Genomic DNA, 15335 nt, shown 5'->3' with positions numbered 1-15335 from the left:
AAAATAATTACCAGCAGTGTAATTCAGTCTGATTGTTGCGCACGAAATGATGTTATCCTATATTCCATATTTGTAGTTTACAATACAATTATTAGTAGTATTTTGTTATTGTCACTGCAACAAATTTTGCCCAGTCAAAAGAAATTCAAGAGCAGATGAGAAACAGAACAATTTTTAAGACTATAAAACTCCAGTGAACCACAGTAGGAGTCAATAACCATATAGAGAAAACATGGTAAACAGAGATTTCTAGAAATGGAAAACATAGTGGTGGCAGTGTGGTGGTCTGTGGCTGTATTGCTGCTTAAAATGGCTGATGAATGCAAAATATTCCGCTTGCCAGCATATATCCTGAAAAAATTCATTTATTTGTACTTACTTTGTTTTTTCCCCATTTCAAATAAAAAGGAAAAACAAAAACATGGTGAATACATTTTTATGACACTGAATGAATTTTTTGTGTTCTCAAAGCTATCCAGCTAATACTATTTCATGACTTCTATAGAAAAAGCATTTGCAAAATACTGATATTTTTATACGGTTTTCAGCCTTGCAGTTGTATTATTATTCGCAAAATATATGTAGGTGAAATCTACCAAAGTCTGAAGGCCCATTTATATTGAATTATTTCTGTTTAGGCAAGGTAGTAATCTGTTTCAGACTCTGCTTGTACAAGCAGTATGAGAGATGAGGCTTGATTTTAACAGCACTTACCAGAGTTAACATCTGTCACTTCCATAGTCGGCATGATGCAGACAGGATGGAATAATCGAGGATGGGGGGTTGAAAAAAGAAAACTATAGCCACAGAGAGCTTAATGAGGACTTCTTTCTGTACTTCTGCGTTCAAAAACACTTTTGTTTGGTTGAGTGTCGAGCGGCCAACTCAATAATAGGGCAATCATTTAGCTCTGTGAGTGAATGATGATTGATGCTACGAGCGGTAAATCAATCTGTGGTCTGGATCACATTTTCAAATGCTCACACAAACGTGCCATGTAGCCATTACAGCCAGCTGATGCATGAAATTAAGTTTCTGAAGGTAGGGAGCGGACAGGGGAAATTGTTTTGGCAAACACTCCAAAAACTTCTATGTCACTGCCATATTTAAGTTCTCAAAGCCAGTAAATGGAAAACATACTGTACAGTTATGTGGGCATAAAGACTTTATGATGGGACCGGCTGGTAGCCCTACCGCCATTTTGAAAATGTGTGTGCGTTTGGTTTTTTTTAGACTTATAGTTCACTTGTACCACAAGTGGTCAGAAAAAGTTTAAATCACTATCAGCTAGAGCTTTATGTCATTACAAAAATATATTTTTAAAAGTGTTAGGTGATGACAAAATTTTAAATACAGGATAACACTTTTTATTTTTTTATTGCTGAATCAAGCATTTTAAAAGAACTCCTGAACTCATGTTTCACTACCAAGTGCAAGACGAGGGTAATAAGCTTATTTAGTTACAGAAGTTGTGAAATATCTTAAAACGTCAAATGACACAACATGTCACATATATTTGAGTAAAAATACCTTCCTGACAGGAATGGAGCATCATGCAAAAAAAAAAAGAAAAAGAAAAGAGTTAAAACAAGCATCATGCTTTGCCTTTTAATAGCCTCAATGCTCTGTTTCTAAGGTTATCTATGAAGTGTCAAATGATACTAGGATCTGTCACTACTTCGGTTACTGATGTTTGTTGTATCAGATACTTGAAATAGTTATGCAAATTACAATCAGGTTTTTACCAGCGAATGTGAACAAAAATACAATTTTAATTCTCATTATTATCATAATAATCTGCATAGGAGTTTTAGAACAAGACTGTGAAGGTGTAGCTGACGATTTTTGAAGTGAGGTTGGGTCAAAAAGTGATAAGGAATTAAAATTTTACCTTGTATGGGTAAATTTTGAAATGGTTTGCATGTCATTTTTTGTAGTGCATCATTGATGGTGCACCGGCACAATTTCCTCTGTGAGCTATTATGAGCGATTTTGCAAATAGTTGCCCACTGAAAATGTGACAAAGGTTTATACGTCCTTAAAATAGAGCTCTCATCAGCCTCTGTGATGTCTTCTGAAGTTAAAGTTGTTTTAAAGCAGTATAGTTCATCTGTGTCCTTTGACCCTCTCAAACTAGCCTTTCGTTTTAACTCCAGGATCAGCTAATTTGGATTTTTATGAACAGATGCCATGAGAGTTAATTGTTGTGGGCATGAACTACCTACTAAACTATTTCTGTGCATAACTCTAGCAGAGTGAAACTCTTCAAAAACATTGATAAAAAATTCTTTGAACTATTGTTCTTTTTTTCTGCAAGTGGCAACCAACTAAAGTTTGGTAATCAATCAGATGAAGTCCTGCTTGACCTGTCACACAACTGAAAAAAAGAAAATAAAATTAAGGGTGTTTCATTGATCTTGGTAACATCGCCACTAAATTTGAATGTATTCGATTGCAGTGCATTTTAAAAGCTGAAAGGCTTTTGGTATGAAACACAGACATACTGAAGAGTAGTATACTGTTGCATTTCAAATTTGCACCGACTTCTTTACCAGCAGCATTTCATGTATTTACCCGTCTGTGAATGTTTGTTCCCAGATCACCAACATGGAAGATGATCCTAACTGGTACACAGCTGAGCTCCACAACAGGAAAGGCTTTGTGCCAAAAAACTACATCAACCTGAGGCCACATGCGTAAGCTCACCCCCACACACACACACGCACACACACACCCCCCGCACACACACGTGTATATTATGCCCCCACACATCCTCAGCTCTTCTATAAATTGGGTGAATGCATTTCACACATCCAGCGCTGGTCTATCTAACCGCTCATCAGTCAGTGAACGTGTGCAGCGGGTAGCTCCAGGCGCTCTGTGCTCCGCTTTGGACATCTGCACTCTGGCATAAGGCAGAATACCCAAGGGGATGCTCTCACTTTATGCCTTACATAAGCCCACAATCCAGGCGTCTGTATGTAGTGTGTGTGTATGTCTTTTAGTGCTAATCTGCTTGTACACCCCATGTTTCCATCAGATGCTTGGACACCAGCTGGGTTGTACATTCGCTGTGACAAACACCAAACTGACTACAAAACAAGTAGCTCAGCTGTGGTTTATTACACAGTGAACACTGAAGCCTGATCCAATTGGAGTAATATTTGTGAACATCCTTAGGAGAAATTTGTAGAGGTCTTTATCAGTAGCTTCTTTCTTGCTCACAATAACGTGAAGTATATAGAAAAAAATGTCTAATGTGACAAGAGCTACTAAGAACGCCCAAGAAATTAATTTTGCTCTGTTAGGTGTTTATAGCTTTGTTTTACTAATCTGGTTCACAAGAGCTGATTTTTTCTTGGAAGCCTTACTTCCAAGCAACTTGCTCTAGCCTAATAAGCAAAGACTTTGATATAAAATGACAGAATTGCTCACCCTACACAGCTGACAGCCATATTTCCACTTTTTTGCAATCTGTTTTAAGTGCAAATTTAGCATCATGTTTCAAAAATAACTTCGCAAACTCGTATTATCTTTCTCTCGTTTCTCTTGTAAGTACCTGTCAGTCCTTTTTTCCCCTTGAATTTCTCTGCAGTTTCAGGGTTGGTACTTATGCACTAACAGCTTGTTTTTCAAGTGTGTGTAATTTCTGGTACAGGAGTTTCTCAGTGCAGCATACCTTGGTATCGACAGTCCCTTACAAAAAAAATACTCAATTTTCAGTCTTGAATTAGTGGCAAACCTTAGGTCTGGACTTTGATTGGTGCCATTTCAACATATCAATATGGCTTTTATCCAGTCAGATGGCTTTCTTAAAATACTGATGTTTTATGCTACATTTTCATAAAAGCCAGCTTTGTAGGGGGTACGCTAGTGGATGACAGTAGTAAGGACAAATTCCTCCAGCTGAGTTGTGGATCTCTGCAGCTCCTCCAGAGATATTGTGAGCATCTTGGCTTTATGTATGACAAACATTCTCATCACAGGCCTACATAGAGCTAGGGTAGTTTAGAAGGACGTTCATACTTCTTGGTTGTTTGCAGTTTTTCCACACCCATCATCCATTTTTGGTGGTGAGTTGAATAGTGTCCTTCAAGATAATTTTATGAGGAAGCAGAAGAGTAGATGGGGCTGATTACGAGTAGTCAATGAATGTTTCGGGCTTTTATAAACACAATCAAATTCAAACCAATAATTTTCTTTCCTCTTCAAAATATATGCAATAGTTTGGTCTGTCATGTAAAATCCTATTGACGCTCACTGAAGTTTTGGAGTGTAAAACATGTTCCATTGGAAAGAATATTTTGTCGGTGCGTTCTAACATTTACATTAGTGATATCTTTCTTTGTCTCTCCATGTGTTTCTCTCTATCCTCCAGATGGTTCGCAGGGCGAATATCTCGCGGCGTGGCAGAGAGTCGGCTGAGACACAGAGAGTGTGGAGCCTTCCTCGTCAGGGAGAGTGAAAGCGCTCCTGGAGAGTTTTCAATGTCTGTCAGGTAGGGAGATAAATGCTTTCAAATTCTATGAAAACCATGGAATACCCAGTTTTTCCTTATATTGTTCATTAGACAATGAACTTTCGCTGGCTCCCTGTTGCTCAAAGAATAGACTTTTAAAATACTTTTATTAGTTTTTATATTACTGAACGGCTTAGCACCACACTACTAAAAACCCCCACCTGTTTAGAGCTGCTTTTGAACCATAAATGAAACATTGGCCAACATATTTTGATGCATTTGATTTTGGTGATGGCACTCATCAAAATTTAACATTTGTTCGATTGTTGACTGTATGGTGTTTTCTTTGTGTCTTTGTAATTTTGTGTTTTTGTCATCTAAAGCACTTTGAACTGGCTTGCTGCTGAAATGTGCTATATAAATAAACTTGATTGATTCATAGGCAGCTGAGAGATCATGATTTAATTGAAAGAAATGTAATGAATTAAGTAGGTCAATCTGAGCACATTCTGCTAGCCTGATTTCCCCTCGTTTTCTTTCCTTTGGTTGGTTCAGGGAAATATGGAGAGAAAGGGGTGGGGGTTAGACGATGAGGTGTGAAGAGAAAGCAGAGGGTAAAATGGAAGATTTGCCACCCTTCTGGGCTGATGTGACTTAATCTTGTCTGGCACAACATCTGGAGCTGCCGGTGCAGCTGTACGTTTGGCGTTGTCAGAGAGGGGAGGTGGTGGTGGGTGATGGTGAGGGATGCAGCTGAGCCTTATTGCTGGACCAGAGGGACAATATGCAATATTGGATGTGGAGAGCCTTTCTGGTTGGCTGATCACTGGGATATAAGAAAAAGAAAAAAATTGGATAAGGAGCTTTTGCAGCATGTCTCTTTCTGTCAATATTTGTCGTAGGACATGGAAGAAGAGTGTGGCTCCTTGTTAAAAAACAATGAATCTGTCATAAGGGGACAGGAATGGTTTCGATGCCAACTTTTTTTGAGCTGTTGATCAAAAATGTCTGACAGGCTCCAGTTGATGGCTGGTGCAGCAGCTTGGAAAATGGGTCAGGTGTTGTCTGTGTGGTTTCTGTGAACTGACAGTGCTGCTGCCAGAGGAGGCGTCTTGGTGGCAGTAACCGTAGAGATCCCAGTCTCGGCTTGGATCAACTTTGATGTCCGTTCTAGAGCAGAGCGGATTAGGCTTGTTTTCTTGTTGAAATCTGTTGCTAAAGATATGTTTTACAACACACTGCAAATGACAAAAAACATTGAAGCGTTGTTATAATACATATAGCTCATTTCATGGTGATCCGCACTTTATCTATGCCAAAGTTCTAGACTTGCCGATGATTCTGTGAGGATATGGATTTTTGTTTGTTTTTCTGCTAAAGTAGTTCCTGTGTAGTCTCGTCTTCCCCTTGGTTGTCTCCAGCTGCCTCTTGTTTCCCTGATTATTCCCTTGTGTGTATTTAACCCCACCTGTGTTGCCTGCACCCTGTTGGGTCCTTGTCATTTCTGTCATAGTCTTTGTCATTAGTTGTGTATCCTCCCAGCACTACCAGAGTGTCTGAGTTCCTAGCCTCATTGTTCACCTGTGCTGCCCGGATTTCTGTTCTCTTCATGTTTGTCAATAAAACCATCATTATTGCACATCAACCTGGGTGTACCACATCCATCCTCACCACCTCAATCAACTCAATTCATGACAGATTCAACTGAGCTACAACTTTTAAAGTTAAAAAAGTGATCATCCTTTCCAACTATCAAAGGATCAAATTTCAGATTCTTGGGGAAACTTTAATGTAGATGGTTGGAAAGGCAGCTCTAAAGAATTGACAAACCTCAAACTCAAGAGGATTGATGTAGATGTTTGTCCTGTCTCTGGAATGGCAGACCAGATCTTTATGGACCAGAGCTACTGAGAGGGTAACTGGATTTCAATAGTCTGGTCCAAATGTGTTTAGCTGACCTGTAGAGGGATGTGCCTTGGGCCTTTTGTTTTGGGTTTTTGCTAAAGTATGAGGGGCCATTTGTTTTTAGGTGTCCTATCTTCATCCTCAAAGTAGTTTCCTCTGTAGGAGGCTCCTTTGACTAGGCTCAATTGTACAAATAAGGAGTACCCTTTGTAGATCTGAAGTCTCTGTTTGTCCGTGTTGAAAGGGATCAGTTCAGGCTGGTCCAGGTATCTGATCAGAATAACACCTGGATGTCTTCCCTTTGGGGGTTTTCTGCGAACATCACACTGGCAGAACACCCTGGGGCAGACACACAAGTAGCTAAGAGGACTAAACATATCCCATCTGTCTTGAGAATACCTTGAGATCCCCCACAGAGAGCTGGGGAGTGACTGTACAGAGAAGAATATCGATGTTTCCCTCCTGGACTTGTGACTGCTTGGGAATTGTCTTTAACAAGTGGACAACAATAGATTGACGAATGGCACTATACTGAATGGTGTTTCGTATTAAGTTCATAATCAATGATACACACAAGGTTCTTCATTTGAAAACTTCCCAAAACTGAAATAAAAACATTCTGAATGGATATTTAAATCACATCACTAACAATGGACAATTGTCTTTACTGGAAAAACCAGTGCTGACAGAAAGTAAACAACAAGGACATGGCCTTTGCGTGTCCTTTTTACAGCTGTGGTTAGAGTGGGGAGAGTTGAGATTTGTTGTGTAGGGACAGCACATGGGGCCTTTTTTTAACAGTCTAAACTTCAGGAACTTTTAAAAGGCAGAATTCATGTAGAGGGACTTTCTGCAGATCACGCCAGTGAAACTGTCCCTGTTGGCTCTTTAGTGAAGGTATGCCAACCCCAACTTTCATAGGTACAGAGATCTCTTTTTGCCTCCCTTGGACAGTTTCCCAATTTTATTTTGACTCAGCAGCAGATGTACCCAAAGGATAGCTTTGGTGTGTTTTTTTTTGCACTTGCACAATGCTGGAAATGAGGTCTTTGCTCTTCTCTGTGCATACTTCGTTACATTTCCTCGTGCTCTTGGCATTTGCTTCCAATATCTGTCCTTCCAAGTAAATGTAGCTGACTGAGCATATCGACCTTGTACAGTCTCTATGAGAAGACTGAGTGGATCAAGATGAAGCAATTACACTTCAAGCAGGAAATGTTCCACACACACAAGATTGTTTTTTTTCCTGTTTTCTTTAACTGTTACCCCTTCGGTTTGAACAATGCCTTGGTCAACTCATGAACTCTGGGACACAGGTGCATCCAAACTTGTTTCCTGTTGCTTTTTTCCTGTACTAGCTGAAGGTCATGTGAAACAAAAGTAATTTTATCTCCTTTAAAAGTGGATTCCTGTTTCCATAAGCCAAAAGGGTCTCCGACACATTGTGGTTCTAAAAATCTGTGCACTGCTGCAAGTCAACACATGAACTATGTTTATCTAAGAAGGGAAGCCTGTCACTGGCTCTCTGTGAGATTATTACTGTTAAAACCTAAAAACACATCATTCCCAATAATGATGCAGCCTTATTTCAGAATGCACAAAAACTTAAAATATTAACTAAATGTCTATTAATTTGTGTTTTAATTAAAAAACAAAACTTTCTCATTACACACAGTAATATATTTAAAACACTTATTATTGTTAATTTTGATGGTTGTAGCTTTTTAACCTAATAGTAATATACCAATTAAATTTGAAGAAATGATTTTACATTAGTATAATTAAAGATTTTTAAAAATGCATAAGTATTATGATATTGTCTACATAACCATAAGGAAGATTACTGTCTCGACAGTTGTCCAGCAGAGAGTCAATGACATTTCCCACAAGGAGAGCAAGCGACTAAAGGTTATCACCACACAAGCAATCTGTTCAGAGGGCTGCAACCAAGCATATTATTAAAAAAGTTAAGTGGAAGGAAAAATGTGGTAGACAAAGGTAAACAAGCAGTATACATAATTGTAGGCTTACTGGAAGTATAAACAAAGCTCATTGAAAGGTTTAATTATGTTATTGAGATGTCGAGACACCAAACCCAACATTGATTAAGGGCTCAAGCTCACCATTAAAGCAACCTGGGCTCCTTTAATAGTTCTGCAGGGCCACAGGTCGATCGCCTCCAAGTATCGCCACAATAATGGAGCAATGTATGAAAACAGAACTCAGTTTGTGTTAAGACAACAAACTGTAGAAGTTTGTTGATACTTTGAAAAATGTAATGTATAAAAAAAAAGAAAATATGGCCATTTTGAATGCCAGCATCATAAAGTATCCTTGTCTTCCATTTGCTAAGGCTCTACAAAGACCAAACTGGATCTGATTGTTCACTGGGCTTGTCATCCATCATCATTAGGCTCGTATTAGGAACATTATTCCAGAATGGAACTGTTAACGAAAGCTGACCCTCCAAGCTAAGCCTATGTTACAGTTGCATACTGTAAGCTTCTCTGAGCTTTGAGTAACACACAGTGAGTTCAGTATCCTATGAATATCATGACTTGAGGGGTAATTTCACACTTGACGGCCCTCATAAAAAAAAGAGAGAATAAATGAAGGCATGTGGAGAAATAGTGTCATAAAATGAAAAAGTAAGCAAGTTATGTTACCTTCTCTTGGTGTGTGTGAGAAATGCTGATTTTCCCTCTAAGTTGTATTTTGCCTAACTGGTCTTAAATCAATTATATATAGCCAATTTTAGAAACACTTTTAAATCTCAAGTCAGGACCCCTGAAGCACCATTCCTGAGTATGCGTGCATGCCCATTAGACCATGAACAGAAATAGATCCAATGAGACCAGAGCTAAATGGAAGAACCCTGTTGCAGTAGCAGAAGTGATGTTTGTGTTGCTGGCAAATAGCTGTATTTTAATCTGATTTGTGTTTCGCCAAACCAGGCTGTATTCTGTCTGGTGCTGTAAGCAATTAATTGCTTAAAGTAGTAAACACTACTAGAATTAAAATGCTATTTGTATACAAAAACTTGCATATTTCTGCAAGGTCATGAATATTTATTGTTCTATTTTACAATTCTACTCACTACTGGGAGATCCATTCCCATCTTTAGCCATTTCTGGGTCGACACACACTTTGGAATGGAAACATTCATTTCAAATACAAAGCAGAGTAAACAGCAACAAAGACGAAGCACACATTTGCACATATCAGAGTGTGAAATTCAGATGGTTACGAAGAAGGGGAAATTATATTTGTATTGGTAGGTTTTGTTTATGGTATCACTAACAGAGCAGAACTGCTTCAGTGGAGGAAAACTGAAACAAAAGCAATCAGCTTTGTTAGCTCAGAGAAATGAAATCTGCAGGAGTAGAAAGAAATGATCGGATTATAAACAGGGGGCCAAAAAGCTCTGCAGCTTATGCACAGCATCAAGGCTTTGGCAGAAATTCATCACACCGCTAAAGAAATGCAACCCTAAGCAACCAACTATCAAAAATGATGTGTTAAAACTTGCTTACTTTCAAAGACTATGTAGCAACCACAGTGGTAGTTCTGCATAAATGTCATGCTATGGGAAAGCACTCTCTTCTGCTGTCTAAGCACAACCAACACACACGGCAAAAACCCTTTTTACAAACAAAAATAGAAAACAAAAACTTTTTGTTATCTAAGAAACAGTAAGAATGAAAAAAAATGAATTAATAGATAAATAAAATCTGCTCAAGGGCAACTGAGAAATACGCTCTTTTTGTTTGTTCTGCAGCATTTCCACCCTTAGACAGTCTAAGGGTGGAACATATGGGATGACTTGGGCACAAAGTCATCCCATCAAGAGCAGAAATGTTTAGGTATTCCTGTTACACACGACTGAAGTTAGTTTGCCTAACGCAACCGTAAGTAAAAAATGATTTATCAAGAAACAAAAAGCAGGTTTTCCAAGATCAAGTCTCATAAAAAACTAATTTTAATGAAATATGATTTGTTTTATTGTGCCTAAAACTTTGCCTTATTTCTTATTTAACAGTTTTTTAAATTTATTTGTACTTGATTATGTCGGCTCTAAGAATCTTCAGTTTCTTAAAAATACTGTATTGATCCCAAAGGCGGTAAATTAAATATTGATCCCAAATGGAAATCAAATCAAAAATATAAAAACAATAAATAAACCTGAGTCACATTTGAGATTAGAGAGAAAGTTGTGGTTAAACAGAGTGTTTTAATAAAATAAGGAGAACTTAGAAGGAGAAATGCCAGAATAGTGGGAATGCAGGTGATGGGCAGAAGAGACCAGTAACAAATGAAGAAAACCAGTGAGCTTATTACTGAGGTAGGAGTGGGTGGAAAATGACAAAGGAACCATGAAGTAATAAGAGTTGATGAGGAACAGCTGTGGTAGAATGAAAGTGAAACTGATGGAGAGAGACTAATTAACACAAGGAGCTGAGCTAAGACTCAAAGAAACTACAAAGAGGAAAAGATTTAAGAGAACTACATCCAATTTCAAGAACTAAACACAGAAACTATATGGTAATACCATTCTAAAAAAAATAAACTTAGAAATCAATATGGTAAGACATTAGAAACATAAATGAATAAGGAAATGCTTAAAAGTTGAACACAAACAGAAACAAAAACACAAATAACTGCAGATCAGGACAGCCTGTGAACATATGGACTGAATTTTGTAACCAAAAAGTATGTGCAGGATTTCAGTGTGTACCCTAATGTACACACTAGTAATTTCTTTGTTTGTTCAGCTTCATTAAACGGGTGGACATTAGTATTGCTAGGTAGTGTATGGATGTATGAAGGATGACAGCATACAGGCAAGCTATCTTAGCTTAGCATAAGGGCAGGAAGAAGGCCTTACTTTGCAAAGAAACACATTCTGATTGCCCAAATAAACATAAACTTTATTCCAGGTTTGTAATTCAGCACAATTTGGTTAAAGTTTATCAGAAAACAATGTTACTTATTTGTTTGACCCTCACAAAACATCTGGTCAACTGTTTCCACATGCTATTTCTTTTGTTGCTAAGCTAAGCAAATTACTTTTCTTACATTTAACTTACAGAAATCTTAGTTTCACACAATCTCAGAAACTTAAAAGTTGGTTAGTCCATGGACGGGGGAGCCCAAGATACCAAAATTAAAAAAGTGCGCTGCTTGCTCTTGGGCTTAAAAATGTATTCCCACAAAAATACGTTTCTTTTGGCCAACATTTCTAACCATGAGCCATAAAATGCAATTGTATTCTTTTATTGTTACTGTTGGTGTAGTTTACTCTTTGAATTCCTCAGTGTGACCCGGACAGATCAATGGTAAAATTTAATATCACAGTTCAGTGATCAAAACACAACTGAAAGGTAGTGATAGAAACAGACAGAAAGAGACAACATGGAAAAAGTATTGAGTTCGATGCAGAGCGGAGGTGCAAGCATTGTGGATGAAATAGGTCAAAAAGGTGACCGTTTAAGATACATGGCTTTGGTGGACGATGCAAGTCTGCATTTTGCTAAAACTGAAATATGACCAAGTCTGCAGAAAGTCCTGAATCTTCTTTAAACATTTGCTTTCAATTTTACTTCTTTTTTTTGTAGCAAATGCCTGAAGAAGTGTGGCAAAAAAAAGGGTCAAATTCTTTTAGTGTTGGATTTTTTTCCCCCTCCCCAACTCAATGTATAAAATGTAAGATTGGATTGTAAGATTTTTTTTTTTGTACATCCTCTCTATGGTTGCCAGTGAGCCACAATTCCGACTTCTTATTCCCTCTCTTAATGTCTTTCATTATTCTCACTTCTAGGTCTCAGTGGACAAAACAAACTAATACACACATCCTCCCTTTCTTCCCCCACTCAGCTATTGAAACAGGTGATGCCTTATTAATGCTACAAGAGACTTGTGCCCTCCCACCATGACACACATAGCTGGCGTACAACGACAGACTGACACGCACGTGGCCAGAATGCTACGTCTCCAACAGATGAAATACAGCAGGGAGTTAGCATACACATGGACACACGCACGCTTTGGTTGGCACAAACGCGTAATATAAGCTGTGTTTTCCAGCACATAAGACTCTCTGTTGCACTCGACACAGTCACAGAGTGGCATTGACAGCTGGAGGTGTCAGTGTGGTCAAGCGAAATATTCCACACATCTGCGCAGCAGCTTAGGAGCGGAACAGCGGATCAGTAAGAGAGAGGCTGGCAGAGTCCAAAGAGAGACAGCAAGAAAGGGGGAGTGAGAACAGGCTGACGGCGGAAAGCAACGGCAAGGCGGACCGTTGACCTTCACGCCAACCGGATTGCGCCGGTGCAAGGCAAAAGTTTCGAAAATAACTTGTCTTCTTCCACAGTGCGTCTATCCGCTCCATCTCTACATCCATTTCATTTTCTCTCTCTCATTCATCCATCCACACACTCTCTTTCATTTCCTTTCACTTGGAGAGAGAACACAATCTCTCCATCGCTGAGAGCCCTAATTACAGTGGATCGGAGAGATGAGACGGCACTTGCTGAGAATGTGCTGGGAGTGCTTGTAATCCAGCGGAGACAGATGTGTTTTGCATTATTACAGCGAACTGCTTCTCCACCGTCTCTGGATGTTAATTATCAAAATTGTCAATGTGATTCTGAGCAACATAACACATTCTTACTTCCCTTTTTCTACGTATTTTTTTTAGCCCTTTACAAACAACTGCTAACCATTGTACTGTCTAAAAAGAAAGATATCATTCTTGCATAGAATAAGTGGAACTTATAGGGCGCCGGATGATCTACAGTGTGAAGAAAGTTGCTTGCTCATTATTTTCCCCTTAAAGTTCATTGCAAGTATTTCACTAAATGTGTGTATTCATGCAGAAGTTCTACGCTGCATAGCAAATTAGGAGCGTGAAGTGTAGTATTAATGGCGAATAAATGTTTGATTTGATTCTGGTCAGATGGATGGAGCTGATTATGCATCATTAATCTTTTGCTATCTCCTGTCCAGAGCTAAAACTCCATCCACATTGTGGCTTTTTTAAAGAACTTGATGGCATAAAGCAGAGACAGGGCGATGAAATATAAAGTCTGGTCCAATGGCGACATAACATCCCACAGAGAGTGTGCAGCAGAGTACTCTTGTTGGTGCTAAAAATGATACTTCTGATCTAAATACATGGATTGAATGAGTGCTAGAGTCAGTGAGAGATGGATCTATACGAATCAAGACAAGGAAAACCCAGATCCAGGGAGAGAAGTTTGAAATAAGTCAGATGATAGAAGAGAGCATGAAACCCAGGGCTAAAGCATGAGGAAAGAGGGACAGATGGTGCTTGCTTCTTGCAAAGATGGAAAACAATGAATATTTTTAACATAAAGTCACCCTGTTGAGCGAGGTGGAGGAGTAGCTGAGAAACGTCCAATCGCGAGGCAGGTTTTTCACAGAGCTCAGAGTCTGGTTAGAGAAAAATATTCTGGGTCACCAAAAGTGATGCAGGAGGAGAGCCGGTCGCATTGATGAGCATGAAAACATTTAACTTGACCTGTTTATCGCATATAAAGAATAAATCCATAACATTCTATCACTGAAATTAGATTAAAAAAATAAAAGAAATGGTAACAAGGATTTTGCCACTGTTTATTTTTTTTCTCATGTGTGATGACATTTTAAAAGTCATTAACATAAGCCTAGCACACACACACACACACACACACACAAGCACCCCTCCTCTGTGATGTGTTTAGAAATATGGGGGTGTTGTGCTGATTCCCACTGCATATTTGAAGCAGTTATATAAGCACATAATCACAGAGAGATGTCCAGATTTCTAAAGATAAGCTTGCAAGTTACTTAGCAACCTCCACAAAGCAGGACAAGGGAGCAGGTGATTGCCAATTTCTCCTGGCCAAACTCTTTTAATTATCACAACAAGGCACGCACTTCAACACCGCGGCTATTTTTATCCATGTCACTAGGTGCGATTTATCATTATTCAGCTGCATGAAAGCACGCCGGGCTCTCAGTAGACCCTTATTCATCAAAAGTATTTCATAAAATGTTGGCAGCTGCTTGGTGCAAACTGCCACAGATAAACCTCAGACCTCTGTTTAGCTCTACAGTCGGTGTGTTTTGGGTGTGCTGAAACTATGACCGAGTTACAAACACTTGGTTGGCATGATCTGCTTTGCACAAAATTCCTCAAACCCACTGGGCAGCTCGGGTAAATGTCATTGTGTGCTCTTTTAGCACCATGAAATGACACACACACACACACACTAAAAGCAAAGGTTGAATTATTAATTGCATTCACCTCCTCATCATTGATTCAGACTTTCAGGTTTTTGTCTTTCTTTCTTGTGTTGTTGGTTCTTTTATTTCAAAGCAGCCTACATTCTAAATTCAATTAACAACTAAACTAAATGTGAAATAAGGTCACTGCGTTCCTTTTTTTTCCCTTTTTTTCTTAAGGGATAAACGGATAAGACTGCACTGAATGCATGCCAGCTCCAACAGCTGACAGCTGTGCAGCCAGAGGGAAATCTCTGCAGACTAAAGGCCAATAGTGTTGGTGTCTTTCCAAAGCTGGACCTGAAAGAATTATCTGCCAAAAACAACTTGTGATGTGAAGACACTCTTTTTCGTCCAAATGGGTTTCAGTCTTGACTTTTGGTGTTGGAACCCGGGGACCAACTTGGTTGCAGCTCCCCCTAATAGCAGCCTATATACAGTATATATACAGTATATACTGTATATAAAGTATATATACTGTATATATATACCCCCCCAACTATATAGTATATATATATAGCCAGCCTATATAACAGCCAAGCTCACAGCTGGTAAAAAGGAGAAGGAAAAAATTTTGTTTCTTAGCTACTGCTTGCAAAATTAGAGATTTGCCTGTATTTAAAAACAAAATCTAGATTAGGTGGGGTTGTCAATATCTATAAGAGGCAGAAAAGTGGGAATT

General features: G+C 38.8%; 1 protein-coding gene across 1 annotated transcript in view; it reads left to right on the top strand.

Annotated features, from left to right (window-relative positions):
* The window catches only part of grapa (GRB2 related adaptor protein a), a 33217-nt gene that overhangs the window by 3724 nt on the left and 14158 nt on the right, over positions 1-15335 (top strand). Inside the window, exons 2-3 of the mRNA XM_032586869.1 lie at positions 2599-2696; positions 4379-4498. Of these exons, the coding sequence (XP_032442760.1) occupies positions 2599-2696; positions 4379-4498 (218 nt within the window). The remainder of the gene's footprint in view (positions 1-2598; positions 2697-4378; positions 4499-15335) is intronic.

Source organism: Xiphophorus hellerii, chromosome 16, assembly GCF_003331165.1.
Source record: "Xiphophorus hellerii strain 12219 chromosome 16, Xiphophorus_hellerii-4.1, whole genome shotgun sequence".
Classification (NCBI taxonomy): Eukaryota; Metazoa; Chordata; class Actinopteri; order Cyprinodontiformes; family Poeciliidae; genus Xiphophorus; species Xiphophorus hellerii.
This window is presented reverse-complemented; position numbering and strand designations above follow the sequence as displayed.